The following is a 21,874-nucleotide window of genomic DNA, read 5'->3' on the forward strand; positions in this document are numbered from 1 at the left end:
CTATAGCCATAAACCCTACACCAAAAATCTTCATTTCCTTGCCAAAACCTTAAAACCCTAAAAAATGTCTTTCTCTAAACCCACAACTTTCCTAGCCCACCTCAAAACCCTAACCACCAAAACTCCTCTCCACCACCGCCACGCGTCACCATCCCACACCATCTCCGTCCGCTTCCTCTCCTTCTCCTCCCCAGAAGAAGCCGCCGCCGAACGCCGCCGCCGCAAACGCCGTCTCCGCATTGAACCCCCACTCTCTTCCCTCAACAGAAACCAACAACAAACCCAACAAATCCCTAAACCCATCCAAAACCCTAATGCCCCAAAACTCCCTGAACCCATTTCCTCTCTTACTGGCAACCGCTTGAATCTTCACAACAAGATTCTAACCCTAATTCGTGAAAATGATCTTGAAGAAGCTGCACTTTATACCCGCCATTCGGTTTATTCAAACTGTAAGCCCACAATTTGCACTGTTAATGCTGTGCTTAATGCGCAATTACGCCAATCAAAGTACTCTGATTTGCTTTCTTTGCATAGGTTTATCACTCAGGCTGGCATTGCTGCAAATGTGATCACTCATAATCTATTGTTTCAAACGTATTTAGATTGTAGAAAGCCGGACACGGCACTAGAATATTATAAACAGATGGTTAATGAGGCTCCTTTGAGCCCTTCACCAACGACTTATAGGATTATGATTAAAGGGTTGGTAGATAATGGGAAGTTAGAGAAGGCTTTGGAGTTGAAAGATGAAATGATTGCGATTAAAGGTTTTTCACCAGATCCGGTTATTTATCATTATTTGATGGTGGGTTGTGTGCGGAGTGGGGATTCAGATTCGGTTTTTAGGCTTTACGAGGAGCTGAAGGAGAAGATGGGAGGTGAGGTTGTGGGGAATGGAGTTGTCGTTTATGGGGGGTTGATGAAAGGGTATTTTATGAGAGGGATGAAGAAGGAGGCGATGGAGTGTTATGGTGAGTTTTTGAGGGAGAATTTGAGGGGCAAGTGGAGTGCGGTTGCGAATAATTCAGTGCTTGATGCATTGTGTAAGAATGGTGAATTTGATGAAGCATTGAAGTTGTTTGAGAGGATGTTAAGAGAGCATAACCCGCCAAAGAGTTTGGTTGTGGATTTGGGAAGTTTTAATGTTATGGTTGATGGGTATTGTTTGGAAGGGAGGTATAAGGATGCCATTGAAGTTTTATTGAAAATGGGTGATTATAGGTGCAATCCAGATACTTTGTCATTTAATAATTTGATTGATCAGCTGTGCAGCAATGGAATGCTGGTTGAAGCTGAGACAGTTTATGGAGAGATGGATGGAAAGGGGGTTAAACCAGATGAGTATACTTATGTTCTATTGATGGATACTTGCATTAAAGAAAATAGAATCGATGATGGGGCGGCTTACTTTAGGAAAATGGTTGAATCAGGGTCGAGGCCGAACTTGGCAGTTTATAATAGATTGGTTGATGAGTTGGTTAAAGTGGGGAAGATTGATGAAGCAAAATCATTTTATGATATGATGGTGAAGAAACTCAAGATGGATGATGAGAGCTACAAGTTTATGATGAAGACAATGAGTGATGTCGGGAAATTGGATGAGGTGCTTAAAATGGCTGAAGGAATAATTGATGACGAGGAAGCTGAGTTTAGTGAGGAGCTGCAGGAGTTTGTTAAGGGAGAATTGAGAAAGGATGGGAGAGAAGAAGAGTTAACAAAGCTTTTGGAAGAGAAAGAGAGGCAGAAAGCTGAGGCTAAGGCCAAAGAGGTCGAGGCAGCTGAGGCTTCCAAGAGAAGTGCAAAAGCTGTCATCAACTCTCTAATTTCACCCATTGGAAAAAAGGAAGCTGAGACAGAGTCCGGAGCTAATGAGAATGCCATTGAGGCGTCCTTGGCTAACAAAGGGCATGCTGAGAAAGGAGAAAGCGTTGAGGAAGCTACTATTGCAGAGTTTTCTCCCACTCATGTAAACACAGAGGAGGGAGTAAATAAAGGTGATGATTCAGATGAGACTGAAGCTACTATTGCAGAGTCTTCTCCCACTGATGCAAACACAGGGAGGAGTAATTAAAGGTGATGATTCAGATGAGACTGAGGCTCAAAGTGATGGTGCAACTGGGCAGCAGGTTGCTCCTTGAAATGGTAAAACTTTTGCGCTTCATCTCACGCACATGAAATAGTTTTGAAGTGTGAGGCTGATCTATTCTTATGTAATTAAACATGTTGGGAAATAACGATGATTTATTTGCCTATCCTTATTGTACTGTCTGCTGTTTCTCAGAGTTTGTAGAGCTGATCCATGTTTGGTCGATTTCTCTTTGATCTTTGTGCACAATGAGCGCGTGATTCTTGTTTTTTTTTTCCTTGCTAAACGCAATGAACTTTTAACATCCATCATTTTTTGATACAAATCTCGTAATATTGGGGCTATCAGTTAACAGTTATCTTTGATCAGGAATTCTTAAGATGGATGTGTTAAATCTATGGTCCTCGAATCCCAGTACACAGGACGCTCTATAGGAGTTAATATTGGGGCTATCAGTTAACAGTTAGCTTGCTGAATGATTCAATAGAACAACTTTGTGGTAGCAATTAAAATGCGGAGTTACTTGGATTGCTGTCTTTGCCGACATGACTTGACATATTCCTCTACAAATGGTGAAGCATTATCCATACGGGAACTGAACAAATAGCAATGATTCTGTCTCTAATTAGATTTGCCTGGTACCGCATTTGATGTAAATGCGGCTCTGCTCTATTACTTTGTTCATATGTTTATTTGGTTAACTAGACCTTGAACACCAAATGGGTAATGAGCAGGAGTTCCAGTAATTCATGCATGCAAACTCTTTGAATCAAATTGATAGTATTCATAACGTAGATCAGCAATCACATAAGTAGCAGGCTAAGTTATAACTAAGTATATGTTGTTAAACATCTCTGCATCTATGAGATTTTGAGTAAACAATTGAGTATCATCACAATGGATAACTATAAAATTCAGAATGACAAATATGAAATACCAACAGCATTTATATCATGTGTGCAATGAAAATCATTGTAGAAAAAAAATAGTTCAGTGGCTTGGAAGCAAGTTAGCTTGATCTCAAAAGCCCCTCAATAGGCCTAATTTGTTAGCAGAACGGCTTGTTCTGCCTGTCAATTGTCGTGGTCATTCTCTTCTACTAGACTGAGCTTTTGTGTTACAGGTTCCACCACACTTCTTCAGACCTCCTCCTTATACTTTTCTTAAAATATGATAAGCTCATTTTCACTTTTACAATTTCAATGCCTTGCTGTTTTAAGAACCAAGGATTGTGTATTCACCTCTTACTCTCTTAGGTTGCGGTATTAAAATGGACAGTCCTATATATATATATATATATATATATATATATATATATTATCTTAGCAGTATAGTCTAAGATACACAGCAAAGATCCTGTAAGTGGCTTCATCCAGTCTAGCTTGAAAGCCTACCTTTTGTACTATCAAGCAAAAGTTGATGGAAGAACAGCTGTTTATTATACAAATTTATCAAAAACTATAGAGTTTCATCAATTCCATCCATTACAAGATACAAGAAAAGGATGGAAGAAGTAGGTACAACACACAACAGTCTCAAACACACAAACCGTGTAAATGTCTTCAAAATCACTTCGCCTTTAGCTACAAAGGTTAGGTATGCACACTCCTGTTTCTGGACTTTGTTGTTCCTTCCATATCCTCCCGGTAACTCTAAGCTTCAGCTCCTTCCTATCCCCACCAGAGAAGAAAAGTGCCATATTTCGTTGAATTATGAGACCGTCATGACTATCCCTGACCTTCCGGTGGCTATCTCGGACACTTCGCGGGGTACCCTCCCATATAAGTTTCCTGCCATTTCCTCCGACCTCAAGGCTATAGCTATAATTCCGAGCCTCAGCCTCATCACCCATGAAACGGAGGAATGCCATATAAACAGGGGCCATGCCAAGCTGGAAAGCTTCAAAGTGAAGGCAGAAGTATTGACCAAAACAATGGAAGACCTGACCAAAAAAAAAAAAAAGGACAAGCCATCCAATCAGGTACAGAACAGCAAATAAAGAACGTGCAGAATCCCTTAGTGAATATTGAATCATAAACTCTATAATAAATATGCAGGTCATGGCTTAATCCAGAAATAGGCAAGTCAAGGTTGCTCGATCATTTTAGGGGCTGGTTGTCTAGAGAGACAGACTCACATGAACACATGCCAGAAAATAAAAGGAAGTGAATGTCTCTCATATAGGCTACACAATTACACAAATTGAGTAACCAGATGCAATCAAGCCTGGCCAATGTGCTTATGAATACATCAAAATTAACAGAACTTCTAGCGGAATAGTTTAAGGGATGAAAATCAAAACATGATTGATTTGGAAATGTCTTTACCACCTAGGTTAACAGTAAGTAATGGAATTTCAAATGGCATCCACTATAAACATTGAAAGATTTCATTTTCCAAGGGAGGCCTAGGATATTTAATAATGCCACCATGTCATGTTATCCATATCACGTTGACAGGTGACAGCCATATATACTTCCTTTCTTTACTTCTGATAGTTGGGGAATCCAGGAGTCAATGCCAAATTGCGTGCAGAAGAAAAAGCCTGCAAACTAATTTATTTCACCTAGCTTCGACAAATCTGTCTAGGTGCTATGATCTGAACATGGTTGGTTGACAGCCAGTGTAAAACTAGTGAAATCTTATATGGCAGGATCTGAATATGGTCTGGGCTACAGTTTAGTTTAGTGGAAATAAGTTGGCTTCAAGTTTAACATGTCAGCATCCCATAGTTAGAGAAATATTCTATAACCTATTTAACCATGACTTGTGAAATTGTTCATGCAAACCCAGTTTAAAAAATGTACAAAACAATTCTAGAATTACCGTCAACATCCAAGTGGCATTCTCCACTTCACGGGGATTAGACTTCACATAGCGATGGTTGAAAGTGCATCCTATGTGCATGTCCACCTTGTGATCATCCCTTAGATGTGCAACTAGGAAAGGGATGTCCCCAACAACAGAGCATTCTGATCCAGCATAGGGGCAATTATATGGTCTGAAGTTGCAAATTGCCTCGTGCTTGAGCTTGCTGTAATATGGAAATATCTCTGGGCACCCCAAGTTGTAATATTTGCAAGGCAGTTCTAGTGACTCAGCCACCTTTTCTAGGGCCAAACATCTAATGTCTCCAAGCTCCTGCCTACATGTGGGGCAGCGATTTTGTACCCTTGTTTTACAGGTGGAACATAGCGTGTGCCCATTGTGACACTGCAAGGAAGAGACGGTTAAAATCCATATATTAATGTAGGTTTGTAGGCATAGTTTAGCAAAACACAGCCATGTTAGCATTCCCCTCCAAGATTAACTAGAGAAAGTTCAGTGTAGAGGCAAGCATACTAAGCAAGACCAAGAAATAAATAAGAAGAATCAGGTAAAAAGTTGACAAGTCAATGATGAAATGCAGCAGGCCAATATTAGGCTGCATACTTCAATATCTCTACCTATATAGCACTGATATACGTCTTATTACCCACTTAATTTGCAGCTTGGCATGAGCCATCATTGCTTCAAAAAATCAAAGTATTATTCCAGAAAAAACTCTCAACATAAAAGAATCACATATGAAGTCAGAAAAAAGAAGTGAAGCTTGATCTCCAGATAACATAACTGAAACGAAATTCTCTTCAATTCCAAAGCAGATATAGTACTTGACAGCTTATGTTGCAATTGATAAGAACCATTAAAGGACAATAAGAAAGCAACAATGGGAAGTTCAGATATCACTCGAGGCAAAAGAATTAACTTCTGGAAAATGGATCAAGGATCTCACAGAATGGAATCACCTCAGCTTCAGGAATGCTCAAAGAGGATCTCATAGCATTGCAACCCTTGCAAAAGCGTCACTAGAATGCCATCCGTTCAAGTCAAATTCCCTCACACGCTCAAATTCAGCACTAATCCATTGAAATCAACTCACCAAAAACCCAAAATTGTTCTCACTAAAACAGCCCAAAAACATATCCAATTCAACCATCATCAACTCTAAAACAACACATCATCACTATGCGCCTGAAATCACCAATGTCCTTAAAACCCAATTATCAAATCCAATAAGATCTAACATACACCTATCAAACATCAAAAACATAATAATAAAAAAAAGACAGCAAGCAGACAAGACCAGATAAACACAAACCATAAAGTACACATCTTCACAACAAATTAAACACACAAAGAACAAACCTGATGAATTGGTGGGTACATAGAATTGGTACAAACAGGACATTCTAGGAGCTCATGAACACTAGTTGCAGGAGCAATAACTGTAGGACCCCCAACAACATTGGCAATACCATTGCTGTTGTTGTTTACATTGTGAGGCTTTGGTGATGCAAATTGATGAAGGTGATGATGTTGTAAATTATGGTGATGGATCTCATCCTCATCAAGTCCATCTGATGATGACACACATTCAATATTATCAAAATCCATTGAAGTACAAATTTTTACAAAAATAAAAAGAACCCAACAAGCCTAAAATGGCAAAAACTCAATATTTAGACACGAACCCAATTGAAAAAGATTGGATTTTCAATAATGGGTCTTTGGTATCTTTCTTTCTTGTATCTAAAGTTTCAAGCTTTTTTCTGTTTTCTTGAGAAAGTTTTGAGTGAGAGAGAGAGAAATAGAGGCTTGTTTGGTTCCTCAGAATCTCTCTCTCTCCCCAAAAAAAAAAAAAAACATTCTTTTCTTGGCTTGTTGTCTCTATCTTTTCTGTTCTCTCTCACTTCCAAGGTTTGTAAGGACAGAGAGAGAGGAGGATGGCCGTTGGATTTAAAATGGGACAGTTGGATTTGAGATCAACGGTTGTTAGAGGTTTAATGCTTGTTAATTTTTTTTTTTAAATTACAGTGATTTTGTTGATAAATTGAAAAGGACGTTACTTAACAACATTTTAAGCATATTTTCAATAGGAAAGTTATCCCAAATACATAAAATCCATTTTTTTGGAGAATAACCAGAAGAAAATAACTGTTTAAACCGCTAATTTTTTTCACACTGCAATTAGCTGATTCTGTTTTCCAAACCTATTTTTTTCATAGAGTAAAAATTACTTTTATGGGTAGTAATTTTCATCACTATTAAAAATGATTGTTGAGGAGACGAGGAAGCAATCCATGTTCGTATCTAATGCAAAGAAGAGTTGATCACATCACCTACCAAAACATGACAATTATAGAAGCTTTCTTTTTAGATGATTAGGTTAAAGATTCAGAAGTAGTCCAATTTTCTATTTCCATCCTGTAAGTAATTTTTTTCCCCTTCAAATTTTGGTTTCAAATTGTTGAAATTACACCATGGATCCTGAAGTGCTAAACAGCCTAAATCAACACCCTGATTCGACATATCTTCCTTCCTGCCTACATGAATTTGGCATCCTCGTGATATGATCAGTTTATCAGAATCAAATGCTAAATTTCCAGGCAACAAATTTCCATGACATTCAACAAAATGAATTTTATCAATTTAGCAACAAGTTTTAGAATAAAATAATGCTAACTTCTCAAAAATAAAAGATAATTCATGAAGTTATTAACTTCCATCTAAATTGTCTACGTGATTCAAATTAAACATGACGAGAATTGATAAGAAATAACTCCGTCAAAATATAATTTAATATTTTTAAATAATATTTTCTTCTCAAAATAGTATTGTTTTAATTTTTTTAAGAAATTTTTTTAAAACAATATCGTTTTAAATTAATTTAGATTAACTCTTATCTTATAACCTAAATCGGAGCAAAGTTTAATAAATTTAATTTATTGGATCGTTGAAACATGAATCAAATTTTCAACAAGAGATTTCGGTAGATGTTTTTCTCTATAAAAGTAGCATTATTGTTCAAAGTGTAACTTCTATATACAATGAAGGAAGGAGTGGAAGAGAAGGGAGACATGACATGATACTGTCAAATAGAGTAAGCAATCAAATGTAAATCCAGCAAAGACAACAAAGGCATGATAAGGCCACATGATTGGTTTTGTTCTTTAAACAATGGTTTTTTTTTTTTCCTTTTCGAACTTTTAACAATAATTATTTGGAGCCTATGTAAGGATGTTCTGCTTTCTTCCTTGCAATAGCTTTGGACTCAGCAATAAGTAGATCTACTTTCTTCCAACTTTCACTTTCCTTTTACAAGTTTTGACTCAATAATGCTTGATGTAATAAGAGGATAAAAGGATGACAAGCTAAGAAGATGTCACCTAGTCACAGTGTTCAAGCATCAAAAGTTGTTAAAGAGGTAGTCCCACATGTGGGTTACCTGTTGTCCAGTGGAGCAGCTCTGCCCTATTAAAGGTCATAGAGCGCGAGTGTTGATGAAATTATGTAAACATTCTTCCTATTGTATGGAGTCCAAGACTCCACGGTGCTAAATGACACCCCAAAATTGCAGGACCAGAGGGGCACAAGATTTGCTGAGAACTTCAGCCAAATCCTATTGCAAGTTCTATGACAGCAGATAGTGCTGGACTTGGGCAAGAAAAATAAAAACAGCTGAAAGTGCCACAGCAATAATTTAATTCTCCCAGAAAATTCACGCTGAAAAATGGGATGGAAGAACTTGATTATCTTTGGCTGACTGATGTAGAATACAGCAGTGATATAAAAAAAATCTGAACTCTGTGGTTGGGAAACTCTAGTTTTTGAGCAATTGTAACGTGTACACAGAACTTAGGTTTATTAAATTAATGTGAGCTTATTATGTACAGGTATGTGATGTGAGGAGGCTACAAACAACATTCACCAGTAAATTACATGCTGGCAACTATCTTACGAAGCTCTGATTCCACCTCTGGTTCTCCATCAGAACCCTCCACAGTTGCCTACATAAACATCAATTGATTAGACATGAGAACTTTGGAGACAAGGATCATCAATAAAGATTTTTTTTATAAAGATGCATCCAAAGATTAATACACCACCTCAGATGACTTTAATTTGTTTTTTGAAAGATAGTGATCCAACGCACCCCTGCCGTACAGGATTTTGGCTCCGGCTCCACGTTGCTTAGGTCCAATAGCCTCTTCATCAACTACAACAGCATCTATTATATCAGCCCCCCTTCTTACATCAGGAATCTGCACAATTTAGGAGGTAGAATTGCATTATCTAATTGTTTTCTGAAATACAGAGAATAGATGCATTTCCAGTCAATAAACATCACAATCAAGTTGAAACCAAAAGAGTCCCAGAGCCTTGCTTCTGTTTCTCACAGGACACATTTGGGAAGATTAGGCCCAAGGTCTGGGATATAAATAAAAACGGAGAAAAATCTTAGAAACAATTGACAACAACCAATGCAAAATCCTATCTCAGAACATGAAATCAAATGACACTATGAACATTGAAGGACCGGTTAGTTGTAATGAACCCTAGAGGTCCACCTCATGGTAAAATACTATTCAAGGAAGATAATGGTTGTCAATCATATATGAGGTACTTCTTCTTTGTAGCTCTTTCTTTTTCCATTTTCCCTCAAGAAAGTTATACCTACCCCACCCTGTGGATGGACTCCCTTCCAGTCAAATGCAAAGTTAAAGGCATTTTAACCTGGACCACCTCTGGGCCATTGGCACATGGACGAATCCAATAAATTCAGTTTACAAGGGGTCAATACTAAAAGAAGAAGTTTGGAACTGGAAGAGACTTATATATGATGCTTTAATTATTAGCGTCCATCTTTCAAATATACCGGGACAGGCTTCTTCTCATAATATAAATTTTCCATCAGAATCAGGAATTGCCCAAAAAAACAGAGAGGGGAGGGATGTCATACCTCATACATGGAATCCATCAAGATGTTCTCTAATATGGACCGCAAGGCCCGAGCCCCAGTATTTTTGGTTATTGCTTTTATAGCAATTGATCTCAAAGCATGTTCTGTAACATGTAGCTTGACCTGAAGGGGGGAGGGAGAATTGGATGGCTTTAAAACTAAACATGTTTACTGTCCAAGAGAATAAGCAACAAATTCATTAAGAGTACAATGTTTATCCAAGAAAACATCTAAAAGAGCGTGTGGCTTGGAAAAACGCTTACACCATTCATTTGGAACAACTTCCTGTATTGCTTCCCAAGGGCATTCTTTGGTTCTGTCAGAACCTATAGAACATTATTTCCAGTTAGGGAGTGACAAAGAAGTCCAAATAAACAATAAGGTTATAAACAATGAGGAAATTCTTCACGAGCATATGTAGACCAAACGCATCAATTACTTTGTTTCCACCAAACCACCGTAAATGTGGAAAATGGAAAAGGGCAAGTCTAAGCTTATTATCCATGATATCAAACAATTTTCAAACCTCTCCATGATTCCAACAGAAAGCTAGCATCATTAAAGAGAACAAACATGTGTTGATTTATTAGACAGGGAACATTTCGACAATATATACCTGGACAAGTTGATCCTCAGTGAGAGCTGATAAACTGACGAGGATAGGAAATCTTCCAACAAATTCAGGTATCAAACCATATGAAACAAGATCACTGCTTTCAGCCTGGCAAAGATTTCAGTTCAAATAATATGCAAGTATCTAAAAGCAGTTAGTAGCAAAGACAAACAGTGGCAGCTGCATAAAAGTCAAAGGGGGGCCATCAAAGATGTTGCTAATTGAAGACCAGTTTTCACTTACAGTCTCCAATAAAGATGATGTCATGGCAGCACTCGTAACACCACCTGTCCTCATGTTTGCACGTACTGGTGCACCAAACCCAATCGATGAATCTTGGCGCCTGCAAGGATGTCATAAATATTTACTTACATTTCCCTTTTCGAAAAAAGGATTCATATTTTACCACATGAAGAGAGAGAGAGGGCGAGAGGATGTATGTATGTAAAACCTTTCAGAAATGGTCTTCTCCAAATCAATAAAGGCACCCCCACATATGAAAAGAATATCCTTTGTGTTGATCTATTAAAAAAATTGATCATAAGAGATTAAGAAAAAATGCAATTGCAGCAGCTGACTTTTCACAGTCACATGAAGACTTGACCATGTCTATAGTTGTCAGGAAGTTTTAAGAATAGCAAAACATGTCCATGGATATTATTACGTGGATAATTTGCAAACCAGTCAGAAGCATTTGTTACAAACCACATAGTATCTACCTGAATATTGTCTCCCCTAGGATGCTTTCGAGCTTCCTTATCTGGAACATTGACTACCTAGACCAGGAAAAAAAAAACATGGCTGTAAACATATGATTGGAAAAAAATAACCAAATAGAAGTTAACAATTCAATAAGTTAATCTTTCCGTACATAACTAAGGTTACAGATGGATCATCTAGCTATGTCAGTAGCAATGGTAATAGAATTGAGCCAGCAGAGATATGAAGTAATTCATAATCATTCTTCTCCAGCAACTTTTGGCAGCACTTACTGTTCCTTCAAGCATTTTCAATAATGCTTGCTGTACACCCTCCCCCGACACATCTCTACTAATGTTAACACTCTCAGCCTGCATATTGAAAAGACAGAAGATGTAGAGATAATGTTAGAAGGGGAATGCAATTTTTTAAGAAAAGAAATAAAGATGAAAGTAGTGATGGTAAAATGGCGGACATAACCTTTTTTGTGATCTTGTCAACTTCATCAATGTAAATGATGCCTTGCTGAGCAGCTGCCACGTTATAGTCAGCAGCCTGAGATACAAAGAAAAGAAAGGAAAAATTTAGGCTTGTTCATTCACAATAGGCAAGATATTAATTCAGTGTCCAACTTGTGCAGCAGAGCCATGATAATTGGTACAGTGGCCCCACTGAAAATTTGAACAAGTCAAGCAAAAAGAGTTTACAATTATCACATGTCAACTATATCCTAATGTGTATGTGTAAGTTCTGAGCAGAATTTTTAGTTGCCAGGGATCTAAGGACCATAAACAATGAAATGATTGCTCATATGAAGACTGCTCAATTTTTCCCTCTCCCTATGAAGAAAAAAACCAGTTAATATATGAAAATAAACTCAGTCTCAGTCTCAGGCAAAACCAAAACCATATACCACAACAGCTTATCATATATCCACACTAAATCAGGAAAACATAAGATACCAGTTCACAAGTTTTGAGAGAATAGGCTAAGAATCTAAGACAAGCTATGGAAGCAACAAGTTAATGAATGACAATTAAAATAGCACTGGACCATATATCACGGAGAAGAGTAAGAGCTTTTCCCATGTAGAAAAGTGCCTGAAGCAGAATATAAATAAGATTTGTGAGAACTCACTGTCAGTAGTTTGTATAACATCGAATCCACATCTTCCCCGACATATCCTGCCTGCACATAAAATTTCATGGTAACTTAAAATCAGCTTCCCTGACAAGATTTTCTAACATGCATACATCAGCAACCAATATTCATGTACAATACCGAAGAATTGCAGTAATAAAACATATCAATTAATCATATTCCAATTTATGTTTTCTTAAAAAAAAGGAAGAGGGGAGGGGGGGGGGTCTAAGAAGAGAAACCCAAGTGCAAACATCTTATTTCAGATGCTAAAGCAATATGATCATGTTTGTCCCCTTCAAGAAACGTGGCCATTTGATTTCAAACCATCAATATCAACGTGATTTTTTGCATCTTCACCAATCCATAGAAGTAAATGCCGAGGCAAAATACACAGCAGTACACGACTAATCTAGATGCGAGTTGGGTAAATGAAATAAATTTTAAAGAAAATCCAATTGAAGGTGAGAGAAAACAATAAGCGATAAAGTTCATAATAGGTCAACAACAATAAAGTAATGAAAATCACCAACTTGCCTGAGTCAAAGTAGTTGCATCTGCAATAACAAAAGGAACATTCACGAACCGCGCCAAGGTTTTGGCAAGTAATGTCTTCCCTGTCCTTGAAATGACATAAGAAACAGTGAAGTGAGAACAGTAACTAACAGTTTCTAAAACAATCAATTTAACAGAAATTCTATTCCACACCACAATTTATATTTAGGATGAAAAAAGACCAAAAGAACGTTGAAGGAAGCAGTACTAATTCTTCTGCAATAAGAGAGGAGTGGGGAAAGAGACCATAGAAGCATCAATTTTTTCTAATGTCCACAGTCAAATCTTTGGCGTAAATTGAAATAAAAATTAAAACATCACAAAGAGTAGCACAAGTAAAACTTTGACACAAGGTTCCATGACCAGACTAATCATCACTAGCTATTCTATCAAAACAAAATCATCAACAACTAGGGACCTTTATCCATGCATGAGGGACCAACATCTGTAACAGATTATCAGTCAATTCAATACAGCATATTAACAGAAGAAGCATCTAAAGAAGAACGCTGAAAAAAAAAATATCATAGCGTAAGGACAACTCTAGAGAGCTAGGTTATTCTTGGGACCTTGTTACTAGTACCATTTAAAAGTAACTACATCATCGAACAATCAGAATAAGGACAACAACAAATTACCTGAACCTGTTGGACCCATTAGAAGAATGTTACTTTTCTCAAGTTCAACTTCCTCCTCGTCCATGGTTTCTGCTTTTTCATTGCCTGAATCTGCATTGCACCTAGCTTCCCAAGTTGTACTAAGCATGTTAAAACAGACAACTCTCACAATAAGCATAATGAATAACAGCAGTGCAACTCATGTCTGGACAAAACATGAACTAGCTATCGAATATTGACCCCATGATCCAGTAGACTTTCCAGCAACCTCTGAGGAACAAAACAATGTACCCAAAGAGGATAATCAAGTTTGCTAGCTTATTATATGGTGAAGGGTACGGTGCATTCCATGCCCAATGGACAAGGGAAGTACAGACAAACCATTACTGTGACTGGGAAAGGGAAGAAAGGATTCACCAATGCCACTTCATTTGAGTGAATAGAAAGGAAGAAAGACAAGAAAAGGTACCAAAAGAAAGTCACTCAATCGATAATATTAATAACACAAGTTGAATACTGTAGTAGTTTGCATGCACTCTATGATATTAACCTTATCAGCAGGAAATCCAAGAAAAAAAGAACAGGAAATGGTAAAGGAAAGAAAAAGGGTGTACTTTCATATCGAATAAAAAACCTCTGCTGTAATTACAGTTCAATGCTATTCACCAGCTCTGGAGCTAGGTATGAAACTAAGGCCAAAATATTATGTGGTTTAAAAGACATCAAAAGAAAAACTTTTGCAGCTATAAATACGGTGAACCACCAGTACATTCAGTCAGAGATGAAGTTCCATGGCATGACTGTGATTTGTGTTCAATTGCGTATTAGTAAATCAAAAGCCATTGCATTTTTGAATGGGTAATTAGTGCCTGGCATATGATCAATAGGTTTTCTTTTCAACTTATGCATATGGAAAAGGAAGAAAACAATGGAGCAACATTTACTACTAAGGAATAAAACTGACCATTTTTTAACAGACTCTAGATGGATCCTCTTGTAGTGATTGTAAACAGCAACAGAGAGCACCTGTTCACGATACAAAATTAGAAAAATGAGTAGAAAGGCAGATAGACAATACTAAAATGAAACAAGATGTCAAGCAAGCAAAACAGAGCATTGTCCATGTGTGGTTGCATACCTAAACTCCTATGAAAAATAAAGAAAGTTCAAAATAAAGACAGTTTTCCTTTCTTCACTTCAAAAAGATACGACAATTATGAAAACATTATGCTTTTATAGCCATCCTCCGATAAAAGGCCATATAAAAAATTTCCATTAAAGCAATGAAGCATGTCCATTGTTTTGTTATTCTTCAGCATCTAATAATTTAACAAAATATTACATTCAAAACAAGAACCATGAACAATTTAGACAATCTAAAGACAGCATCTTCCTTCTGAAACTGATTCAAATTATAATGCTGGCCACAATAACCAAAACTATGATGGCACTGATTGGTAAGCTACTTCTATTGCATCTAAAAGCAAAAATCACTCTAAAAACAATAAGTAGCCAAATGCCAAACCACAATAAAGAAACCCCACCTTCTTAGCTCTCTGTTGCCCAATGACAAACTTATCAAGTGCCTTACAAATGTCCTTCGGCGTTGGAAAGCTACTCCCCAACTTTGATCCACCCCAAGACCCATCCTTTGAACCAGACCCATCTCTACTCCCTACCTTAAAATTCACTCCTCCATCAGTCACCTTTAATTTTGCAACACCATCACCAGGTGGTTCCCACACCTCTGGCGGGTCGCCATAACCAGACCCATCACCACTATTATATCTCACTTTCTGACTCCAATTCCTATCAAAGTCTTTACTTGAATTACCGCTACTTCTCATATTTTCCAACAATTGAGTACCCTTTTCAACAAACTCCCCGCAAAGCGAAACAGGCTTGAAAGAAGTGAAGTGATGAGGAGTATTTGCAAAATGGTCATCCCATTTTGTAGTTTTGCTAGCACAGTGAGCACTAGACAAGCGACTTCCCACATGCATGTAATTGAACATAAAGTATCTGAATTGAGAAGCAGTTTCTTTGGTGGGTTTGCCTCTAACTGCAGCAACGGCCATGGTGGTCGAATTTTCCCAGGAAAGTGAGGGAAATTTAAGCTAAAGAGAGTGGAAAAGATTTGGTGTTCATGAGTCAGGATTGAAAATTTGATGGATGTTGGATAATTGGGTGTGAATTGAAGTGTGTATGTTTTAGATTTTCAAATTATCAAGCATTTTTGGAGGATTTCGTTGCAGAAGAGAGAAATTAAGGGAAACAGGGAGGGGAGAATTAGGGTTTGTAGAGTGGTAAAGATTGGAAATTGAAAGAGGGGTTGTGGATAATTTGGTGTGAATTAAAATGGGTATGTCTTAGATTTTTTGGGTATCTTGTCTCGGTGGAGATTTTTATTCTCACTTTTATTGAGAATTATAGGTGGAGAATTTTTGCAGTAATATAAAGGAATTGAAAGAGGAAATAGAGAATTTTAAGGAAATATCTGGTGAGACCAAAAGTTTCAAGAAAATCCACAGTTTCAACCTTAACAAAGAAAGAAGAAAAATCTTCAAATTCAAGGATAGGGTATAGATTTGGAGATTGGCCCACTGGGCGTCCGGTTCAACCACGAGAATACGCATTGAAAATTGTTATCTTCTGCATTAGAGTACTTGCATACAGCGAACTTCCCTTTACAAATGATGCCTTTGGGCTCTCATGTCTGTGTTTGATGAGCTGCCCTCTCGTTCTTTATACCAGTTGGCCTCATTGTTTTCTCACCAGCATCATTACCGTCAATGGCTTAGCCAAGCAATCCTTGATTACTACCTGCAAGAGTTTTCTTGCTCTTTGACCCCTTTGGATTGCCTGGCTTGTGTTTTGGAACAATCCCCTCTCCACTACGGACAATGGCCTCACCATTTTCACATTCATTTCCATGCATAACTTCACCAGGCAATGCTTCGTTACCATCTGCAAGATTTTTCTTCTTGTTATCACCTTTGGTTGGACACGCCTAGACTTTATGGTATCATTCGCCTCTCCACTGTGGCCAGTGGCTTCAAAGGGAATACCTGATCTTCTTCACCTGAAAGAGCAGTCACCCTATTTTCTGAACCCATCACTGTACTAGTTGGCCTCGGTGTTCTCTCACCAGCATCTTTAGCATGCAAGGTTTCGCCAGGCAATCCCTGACTACCACCAGCAAGAGTATTCTTGCTCTTTGCCCCCTTTGGATTGCCTGGCTTATGTTTTGGAACAATCCCCTCTCCACTACGGCCAGTGGCCTCACCAGTCAATGCTTTACCTTTTTCTTCGAAAAGAGCAGCTACCGCATTTACTAAACCCAACAACCTAACAGCATTCTCACCATGATTGACATGCATAACCTCACCAGGCAAAGCCTGATTGCCACCTGCAAGATTTTTCTTCTTGTACACCGAGCCCTTTGGTCGGCCACACCTGGACCGTATGATATCATTTGCCTCTCCACTATGGCCAGTGGCCTCACCAGGCAATACCTGATCCTCTTCAGCTGAAAGAGCAGTCACCCTATTTTCCGAACCCATTAGACTAACAATATCCTTGCCATCATTACCGTTCATAACTTCACCAGGAAATTCCTGGTAACCACCAGCAGGATTTTTCTTCTCCACTGAGCTCTTTGGTCGGCCAAGTGGCCTAGGCTTTCTAATTTCATTCCCCTCTCCGCTATGGCCTGTGACCTCAATAAACAACAACCTTTCTTCTTCACGTAAAGGAGCACCATCCTATTATCTAAATTCTAAAATCACCTGCCTAGTTATGTTGTCAGCATTTTTGTTTCTATCCACAACATCACCAGGCAATTCCTGACAATCACCTATCGGCTTGTTTTTCGAGCCTTTTGGTCGGCCAAACCTAGGCTTTACAATTTTCTTCCCCTCTCCACTAACACCGGTGGCTTCACTAGGAAATTTCTTATCCTTTCACCCAAAAGAGCAGCTATCACGTTCCCTAAATCCATCAGCCTAGCTTTGTTGCCCGCACCTTCATAGCTCCTGACAATATTATCAGCAATGTCCATGCTATCAACATTAAGATTTTTTTGCTTGTTGTTCCTCAATCCCTTCACTGTGCTGCGCTTGTCCTCGGGCTTTATTAGTGAGTTCCTCTCTTCACCACTATTAGTGGTCTCCCTACACAATGCCCTGCCTCCATCAAAAGGAGAAGTTGTCCCATTCTCCAAACCCATCAACCTAAGTACATCATCAGCCCCTTCATTGCTACCCATGATGTCACCGGGATCTTTGTTGGATATTAGCAGCAAGATCTTTCTGCTTATTTTCTGAGTCCTTTAGTCACCCTTGATTATGCTTAGGGTTTTTTCATTATTCAGTTCATTATTGCTTCCAATATTCTCATCAAGCATTGCCCTTGCCCCGTCATTTTTCAAACGCATTGAACCAGTAGTCTTGTTGCCACTATCAATAACACATTGATATGTCCTCTGCGCACCTGCGAGAGTTGTCCTCTCATTCTCCAAACCCATTGGTCTAGTAGGCAATAAACCACTAACAATAGAACCTTTGGTTTCACCAGTAATTTCTCGATTCTGACCTGGAACATCTCCATGGTTCCCTTTTCTTTTCTTTTCTTTTCTTTTCTTTTCTGGATCCCTTTGGTCTCCCACGCCTTTTTGGTGTAACAGCCTCAGTTCCACCCTTGTTACCAGCAGGAGTTACGGCGTCCTCCGCACCTGCAAGAGTAGTTCTTTCACTCTCCAATGCTACAGGGGTAACAGCCCCGATGCCAGCATCATTATTGCCCAAAAAATCACCAGTCAAGCTCTGATTTGCTTCAGGTGCAACATCTTTTTGCTTCTTCCCTGAACCGTTTGGTCGACCCCGCTTTGCCTTTGGCTGAACAATCTCATTAATTTCCAACTGATCCCTCAAAACGTTGTCCAGCACCAAGGATATGCTTAGCCTCTACTGGGTTATTCTCATTTCCTTCTCCATTGAAACCAGTGGCCTCACTGGACTTCTCCTTTTCAATCATCCCAACATCCCTACTATTGCCTATCACAATATCACCACCTGGGGCGCGATTTTCTTCACCTTGATGATCTTTCTTCTTCTTTGTTGAACCCTTTGGTCGGCCAGGCTTACGTTTGAAAGGAGAAACCTGAGCTCCGCCCTTCTCCTTCTTATCACCACTAAATTCAGTGGCACCATAATGGCCTCGTTGCACATTTCCTTTTCCATCATCCCAACATCACTACCATTGCAGAACACAATATTACTACCTGGGCCATGATTTTCATAATAATATTACATGTCGCAAACATGTTTAAAAGCACGGGAAAAAATTGCGGCTCGTGTTATATAATTAAATTCGTAAAATAAATTGGTTCTGTTTTAATTACATGAATATATATATATAACGGGTTAAATTTATAAAAAAAAAAATATTTATGATAATCTTATAAAAAAATATTTTTTTAAAAATGTAAATTTTAAGCTAAAAGAATGGCGAATAATCTGTAAATATTATTTGCATGATCTCTTGCTTCGTTAAAAACAAAACAAAAACCGTGTAAATTACAAAGTACATGGACACTTGCATTTAGATTTTAGACAGTGAATGCTAGTAAACAGTGGAGAACCTAGTTTTAGGGCAGTGTTGGTCTGGTGACCTGGTCCAGGCTCCAGGCTCCAAACACCGATTGTTGTCTGAACTGTAAGGTGACCAAACACACACCAAGACAATCCCTGGCTATACTTTTCTTTTGGTTAAGAGCAAAAGATCAATTTATCCAGGTGACTGGCTCAGTGAACGCTGTTGTAAGGTGTAACAGTATTAGTTTGCTACATCTGTACAGATCATGTGGCGTGTTTGTTCATATATGTGTGTATTTGCGTGCACACGCATGACAAATGGTTCCATGGTCTAGTGGTCAGGACATTGGACTCAATACGAGAGAACTCAATACAACCTCCATCAACTTATCCTGATAAAACAGGATATTTAGTTTCCTTAAACCATGGAAAAACATTGAAGCAAACCAGAGTTTACACAAAAATTCTTTCTGGGAGGGAAAACGCCCTACTATCAATGCAACTCTTTTGACAACAGCTACTACATAAGCAGCTTGAAAAAAGAAACAGCATTGAATTGGAAAATATTTATTTATTTTTGTCTTCTTCCTTCATCTTCTTCTCCCACCTACGTTTCTTGTATGCCAGCAACATTTCTGGCATTTGCTCCATCAGCTTGGCAGTATTCGCCCGTCTCTCCGCAGCAATCCTATCACACTTGTGTCCTTTCATCTTGGTTCTCATTTCCTTCCTTTCTGGATCATATGGCCAGTCTTCTCCGGCGAGGAGGACTTCCTTGCGAAGTCTAGCCCGCCGACGACCACTAATATGGAGCGGCGTCCATGCCCCCAGCTTCCAGTAACCCCACACACCTTTGGACAGCTCATTCTTGTGCTGTGCCAACTTCTCCTTCCATGGGTACTGGTACTCTGAAACGGCTTTTGCCACAGTTTTCACAGCTTTGCTTGCCATTCTTCAGGTCGTCTAGCTTACTGCCACAAAATAAGAAACATGTGGTGCTTAATGGATGTATACATTGCTCTAAGATACAGCAATGAAAAAAGAGATTGGACAAAAATTGTGCAACATCCACAAAGGAAGTGAAGTCTCTCTGTTAGTTCCAAGAGCCAGTCCATTCATCAAATCTCAAATCAATACTTGTAATCAAAGAAAAAGGTAGTTTTGCCCTCAAGTTTCACTCTCGCCCCAATCAGAAATTTAAAGGAAAAATGCAATTAAGGTAAACAGATATCACTTCATCGAAAAGAAGATTTTTTACTCAACCTACAAGCGGCTGTGATTGCAAATGGATTAGTATCACAAAACATCTTGCTCTGGAGCCTAGCAACATCCATCCCAAAGTTTCAATCAACAAAGATTAATTTTATTACAGGATGAATGAGAAATTATATCCCCTTGTAACAACAAGAAGGCTGAATGAGATTTATATTTCCTTGCAACAACAAGAACTTCGGGAAAGACCCAACTCATTTAGTATCAAGAAATTTGTATCACGTAACATCTAATACAGTTTTACCTACTCTACCTAGTTAAATAGGTGTAGCCAAAAAGGCATAACAAGCAAGAATAACGACAACAATCGTCAAAAATAAGATCTTTAATTCATCTAAAAGCAGCTGTGCAAACACATGGATTAACCATTCGTTTGCTTTTGGCAAGAGCCAAGTACCTTCCATCCTAAAATTCCTCTAAGCAATGACTACTTCAAGCAGAATCTCAAGCTCTACAAAAACTTCTTTGTAACTACAAATACTCTTAAAAAATCATCTTCTTTTAAGATTAAGGCATCAAAGCCACAAAAGTTGAAATACAGCGTGTACCTACTTTTCCTAGGTTACCCGGTTACAGACAAGACTACTTATCACCAATAAAACCCAATGCCAAAATCAACACTCTTTCCCATACAAACAATTGAATTAACAAGTTGATTTTGTAATCCTCTCTTTGAAAAATCAAAACTTTATCAATTATATAGCACCCTAAATCAATCCTTACAAAAAAATTATTTTCCTTTCTGCTAGATAAGGTTGAAATGAAACCCTTTAAGTCACTGGCTACATCAATTTCAGAAACCGAAGAAAGAAAATCAAAAGAAGCAGCTAAATCCAAGCAGTAAGCAAAAATATGAAGCAAACCCGTTTTAGAGGAGACAAAACTCATGTCAATAAACTCATCAAACATACAAAACTCAATTAGTAGAAGAAAGGTGAGAGAGAGGCTTACGACAGAGTAGCTGCAAAGTGAGGGAGTGAGTGATTGGCTTATGTTTTGGAATGTCACTCTTCCCTTCCAGTCCCGGCTAGATAGAGCTGAAGTGGTCGGGCACATACAACTCCATCAGTAGAAATTGTTATAGGACCGGCCCGGATAAGGATCCAGCCCAAGCATCATGTCATGGGCTAAGCAAGTGGGTTTATATTGTTTTTTTTTTTTTTCCAAACAACGTGATTTTATAAAAACAAATTATGTAAAAAAAAAAACCCAAAATTTTACTAGATGATACAAGTCACAAATTAATAGATAAAATGGGTGTTGGAAAATGTGGTAATAATTGTTTTTTAAAGTGTTTATTTTTAGAAATATATCAAGATAATATTTTTTTTATTTTTAAAAAATTATTTTTGATATATTATAATATATAGAAAGGATCCAAAAATATTAAAAAAAATAATTTTCAACAAAAACAATTTTAAATTTAATGAAACTCTGTTTAAACCAAAGTCACCTTAATCATTTCAATAAATAATTTACTTTTAAGACTACAGGTATAAAATACACAAGACA

The 21,874-nt window shown here is 38.1% G+C and overlaps 4 protein-coding genes across 9 annotated transcripts; 1 reads left to right on the top strand and 3 right to left on the bottom strand.

Annotated features, from left to right (window-relative positions):
• Nucleotides 1-2,323, top strand: LOC7464269 (pentatricopeptide repeat-containing protein At3g49240, mitochondrial). Its single transcript, XM_052446069.1, has 2 exons — nt 1-1,997; nt 2,077-2,323. Exons 1-2 carry the CDS (start codon nt 65-67, stop codon nt 2,139-2,141), a joined length of 1,998 nt encoding a protein of 665 aa, XP_052302029.1. The 5' UTR covers nt 1-64; the 3' UTR covers nt 2,142-2,323.
• Nucleotides 2,324-3,443: 1,120 nt separating this feature from the next.
• Nucleotides 3,444-6,825, bottom strand: LOC7496400 (E3 ubiquitin-protein ligase SINAT4). Of its 3 annotated transcripts, none has more exons than XM_024582628.2 (4): nt 6,604-6,805; nt 5,878-6,489; nt 4,916-5,302; nt 3,444-4,031 (listed from the first exon to the last, which is right to left on the bottom strand). In XM_024582628.2, exons 2-4 carry the CDS (start codon nt 5,908-5,910, stop codon nt 3,669-3,671), a joined length of 783 nt encoding a protein of 260 aa, XP_024438396.1. In that variant the 5' UTR covers nt 5,911-6,489; nt 6,604-6,805; the 3' UTR covers nt 3,444-3,668. The 3 variants fall into 3 exon arrangements, with proteins under 3 accessions (XP_024438396.1, XP_024438397.1, XP_002318423.1); XM_024582629.2 differs by having other exon boundaries at nt 6,278-6,489; nt 6,604-6,803; XM_002318387.4 differs by having other exon boundaries at nt 6,278-6,825.
• A 1,804-nt stretch (nt 6,826-8,629) lies between these two features.
• LOC7464270 (CLP protease regulatory subunit CLPX1, mitochondrial) lies at nt 8,630-16,102 on the bottom strand. 4 transcript variants are annotated; one of them, XM_052446072.1, is made up of 15 exons: nt 15,041-16,102; nt 14,461-14,522; nt 13,518-13,636; nt 12,858-12,941; nt 12,322-12,368; nt 11,665-11,739; nt 11,478-11,555; nt 11,205-11,261; nt 10,937-11,007; nt 10,729-10,828; nt 10,489-10,593; nt 10,136-10,198; nt 9,873-9,995; nt 9,066-9,174; nt 8,630-8,919 (listed from the first exon to the last, which is right to left on the bottom strand). In XM_052446072.1, the coding sequence occupies exons 1-15, from the start codon at nt 15,572-15,574 to the stop codon at nt 8,900-8,902; spliced, it is 1,647 nt and encodes a 548-aa protein (XP_052302032.1). In that variant the 5' UTR covers nt 15,575-16,102; the 3' UTR covers nt 8,630-8,899. The 4 variants fall into 4 exon arrangements, with proteins under 4 accessions (XP_052302032.1, XP_052302030.1, XP_052302031.1 ...); XM_052446070.1 differs by having other exon boundaries at nt 9,019-9,174; nt 15,041-16,042; XM_052446071.1 differs by having other exon boundaries at nt 9,019-9,174; nt 13,518-13,618; nt 15,041-16,041.
• A 3,355-nt stretch (nt 16,103-19,457) lies between these two features.
• LOC7464272 (uncharacterized) lies at nt 19,458-21,461 on the bottom strand. Its single transcript, XM_002318390.4, has 2 exons — nt 21,314-21,461; nt 19,458-20,061 (listed from the first exon to the last, which is right to left on the bottom strand). Exon 2 carries the CDS (start codon nt 20,039-20,041, stop codon nt 19,658-19,660), a length of 384 nt encoding a protein of 127 aa, XP_002318426.1. The 5' UTR covers nt 20,042-20,061; nt 21,314-21,461; the 3' UTR covers nt 19,458-19,657.
• Nucleotides 21,462-21,874: the final 413 nt, after the last annotated feature.

The sequence above is a fragment of the Populus trichocarpa genome, chromosome 12, assembly GCF_000002775.5.
Source record: "Populus trichocarpa isolate Nisqually-1 chromosome 12, P.trichocarpa_v4.1, whole genome shotgun sequence".
Taxonomy (NCBI): Eukaryota; Viridiplantae; Streptophyta; class Magnoliopsida; order Malpighiales; family Salicaceae; genus Populus; species Populus trichocarpa.

Coding starts and splice junctions, on each gene's coding strand:
- LOC7464269 (XM_052446069.1), top strand. CDS start 65: ATGTCTTTCTCTAAACCCACAACTTTCCTAGCCCACCTCAAAACCCTA. Junction 1,998..2,076: donor AGAGGAGGGAGTAAATAAAG/GTGATGATTCAG, acceptor GAGTAATTAAAG/GTGATGATTCAGATGAGACT.
- LOC7464270 (XM_052446070.1), bottom strand. CDS start 15,574: ATGGCCGTTGCTGCAGTTAGAGGCAAACCCACCAAAGAAACTGCTTCT. Junction 14,523..15,040: donor GGCAACAGAGAGCTAAGAAG/GTGGGGTTTCTT, acceptor TATCGTGAACAG/GTGCTCTCTGTTGCTGTTTA. Junction 11,262..11,477: donor TGAAAATGCTTGAAGGAACA/GTAAGTGCTGCC, acceptor TTCCTGGTCTAG/GTAGTCAATGTTCCAGATAA.
- LOC7464272 (XM_002318390.4), bottom strand. CDS start 20,041: ATGGCAAGCAAAGCTGTGAAAACTGTGGCAAAAGCCGTTTCAGAGTAC.
- LOC7496400 (XM_002318387.4), bottom strand. CDS start 6,526: ATGGATTTTGATAATATTGAATGTGTGTCATCATCAGATGGACTTGAT. Junction 5,303..6,277: donor TGTACCCACCAATTCATCAG/GTTTGTTCTTTG, acceptor TCTTCCTTGCAG/TGTCACAATGGGCACACGCT. Junction 4,032..4,915: donor ATGCCACTTGGATGTTGACG/GTAATTCTAGAA, acceptor TTTTTTGGTCAG/GTCTTCCATTGTTTTGGTCA.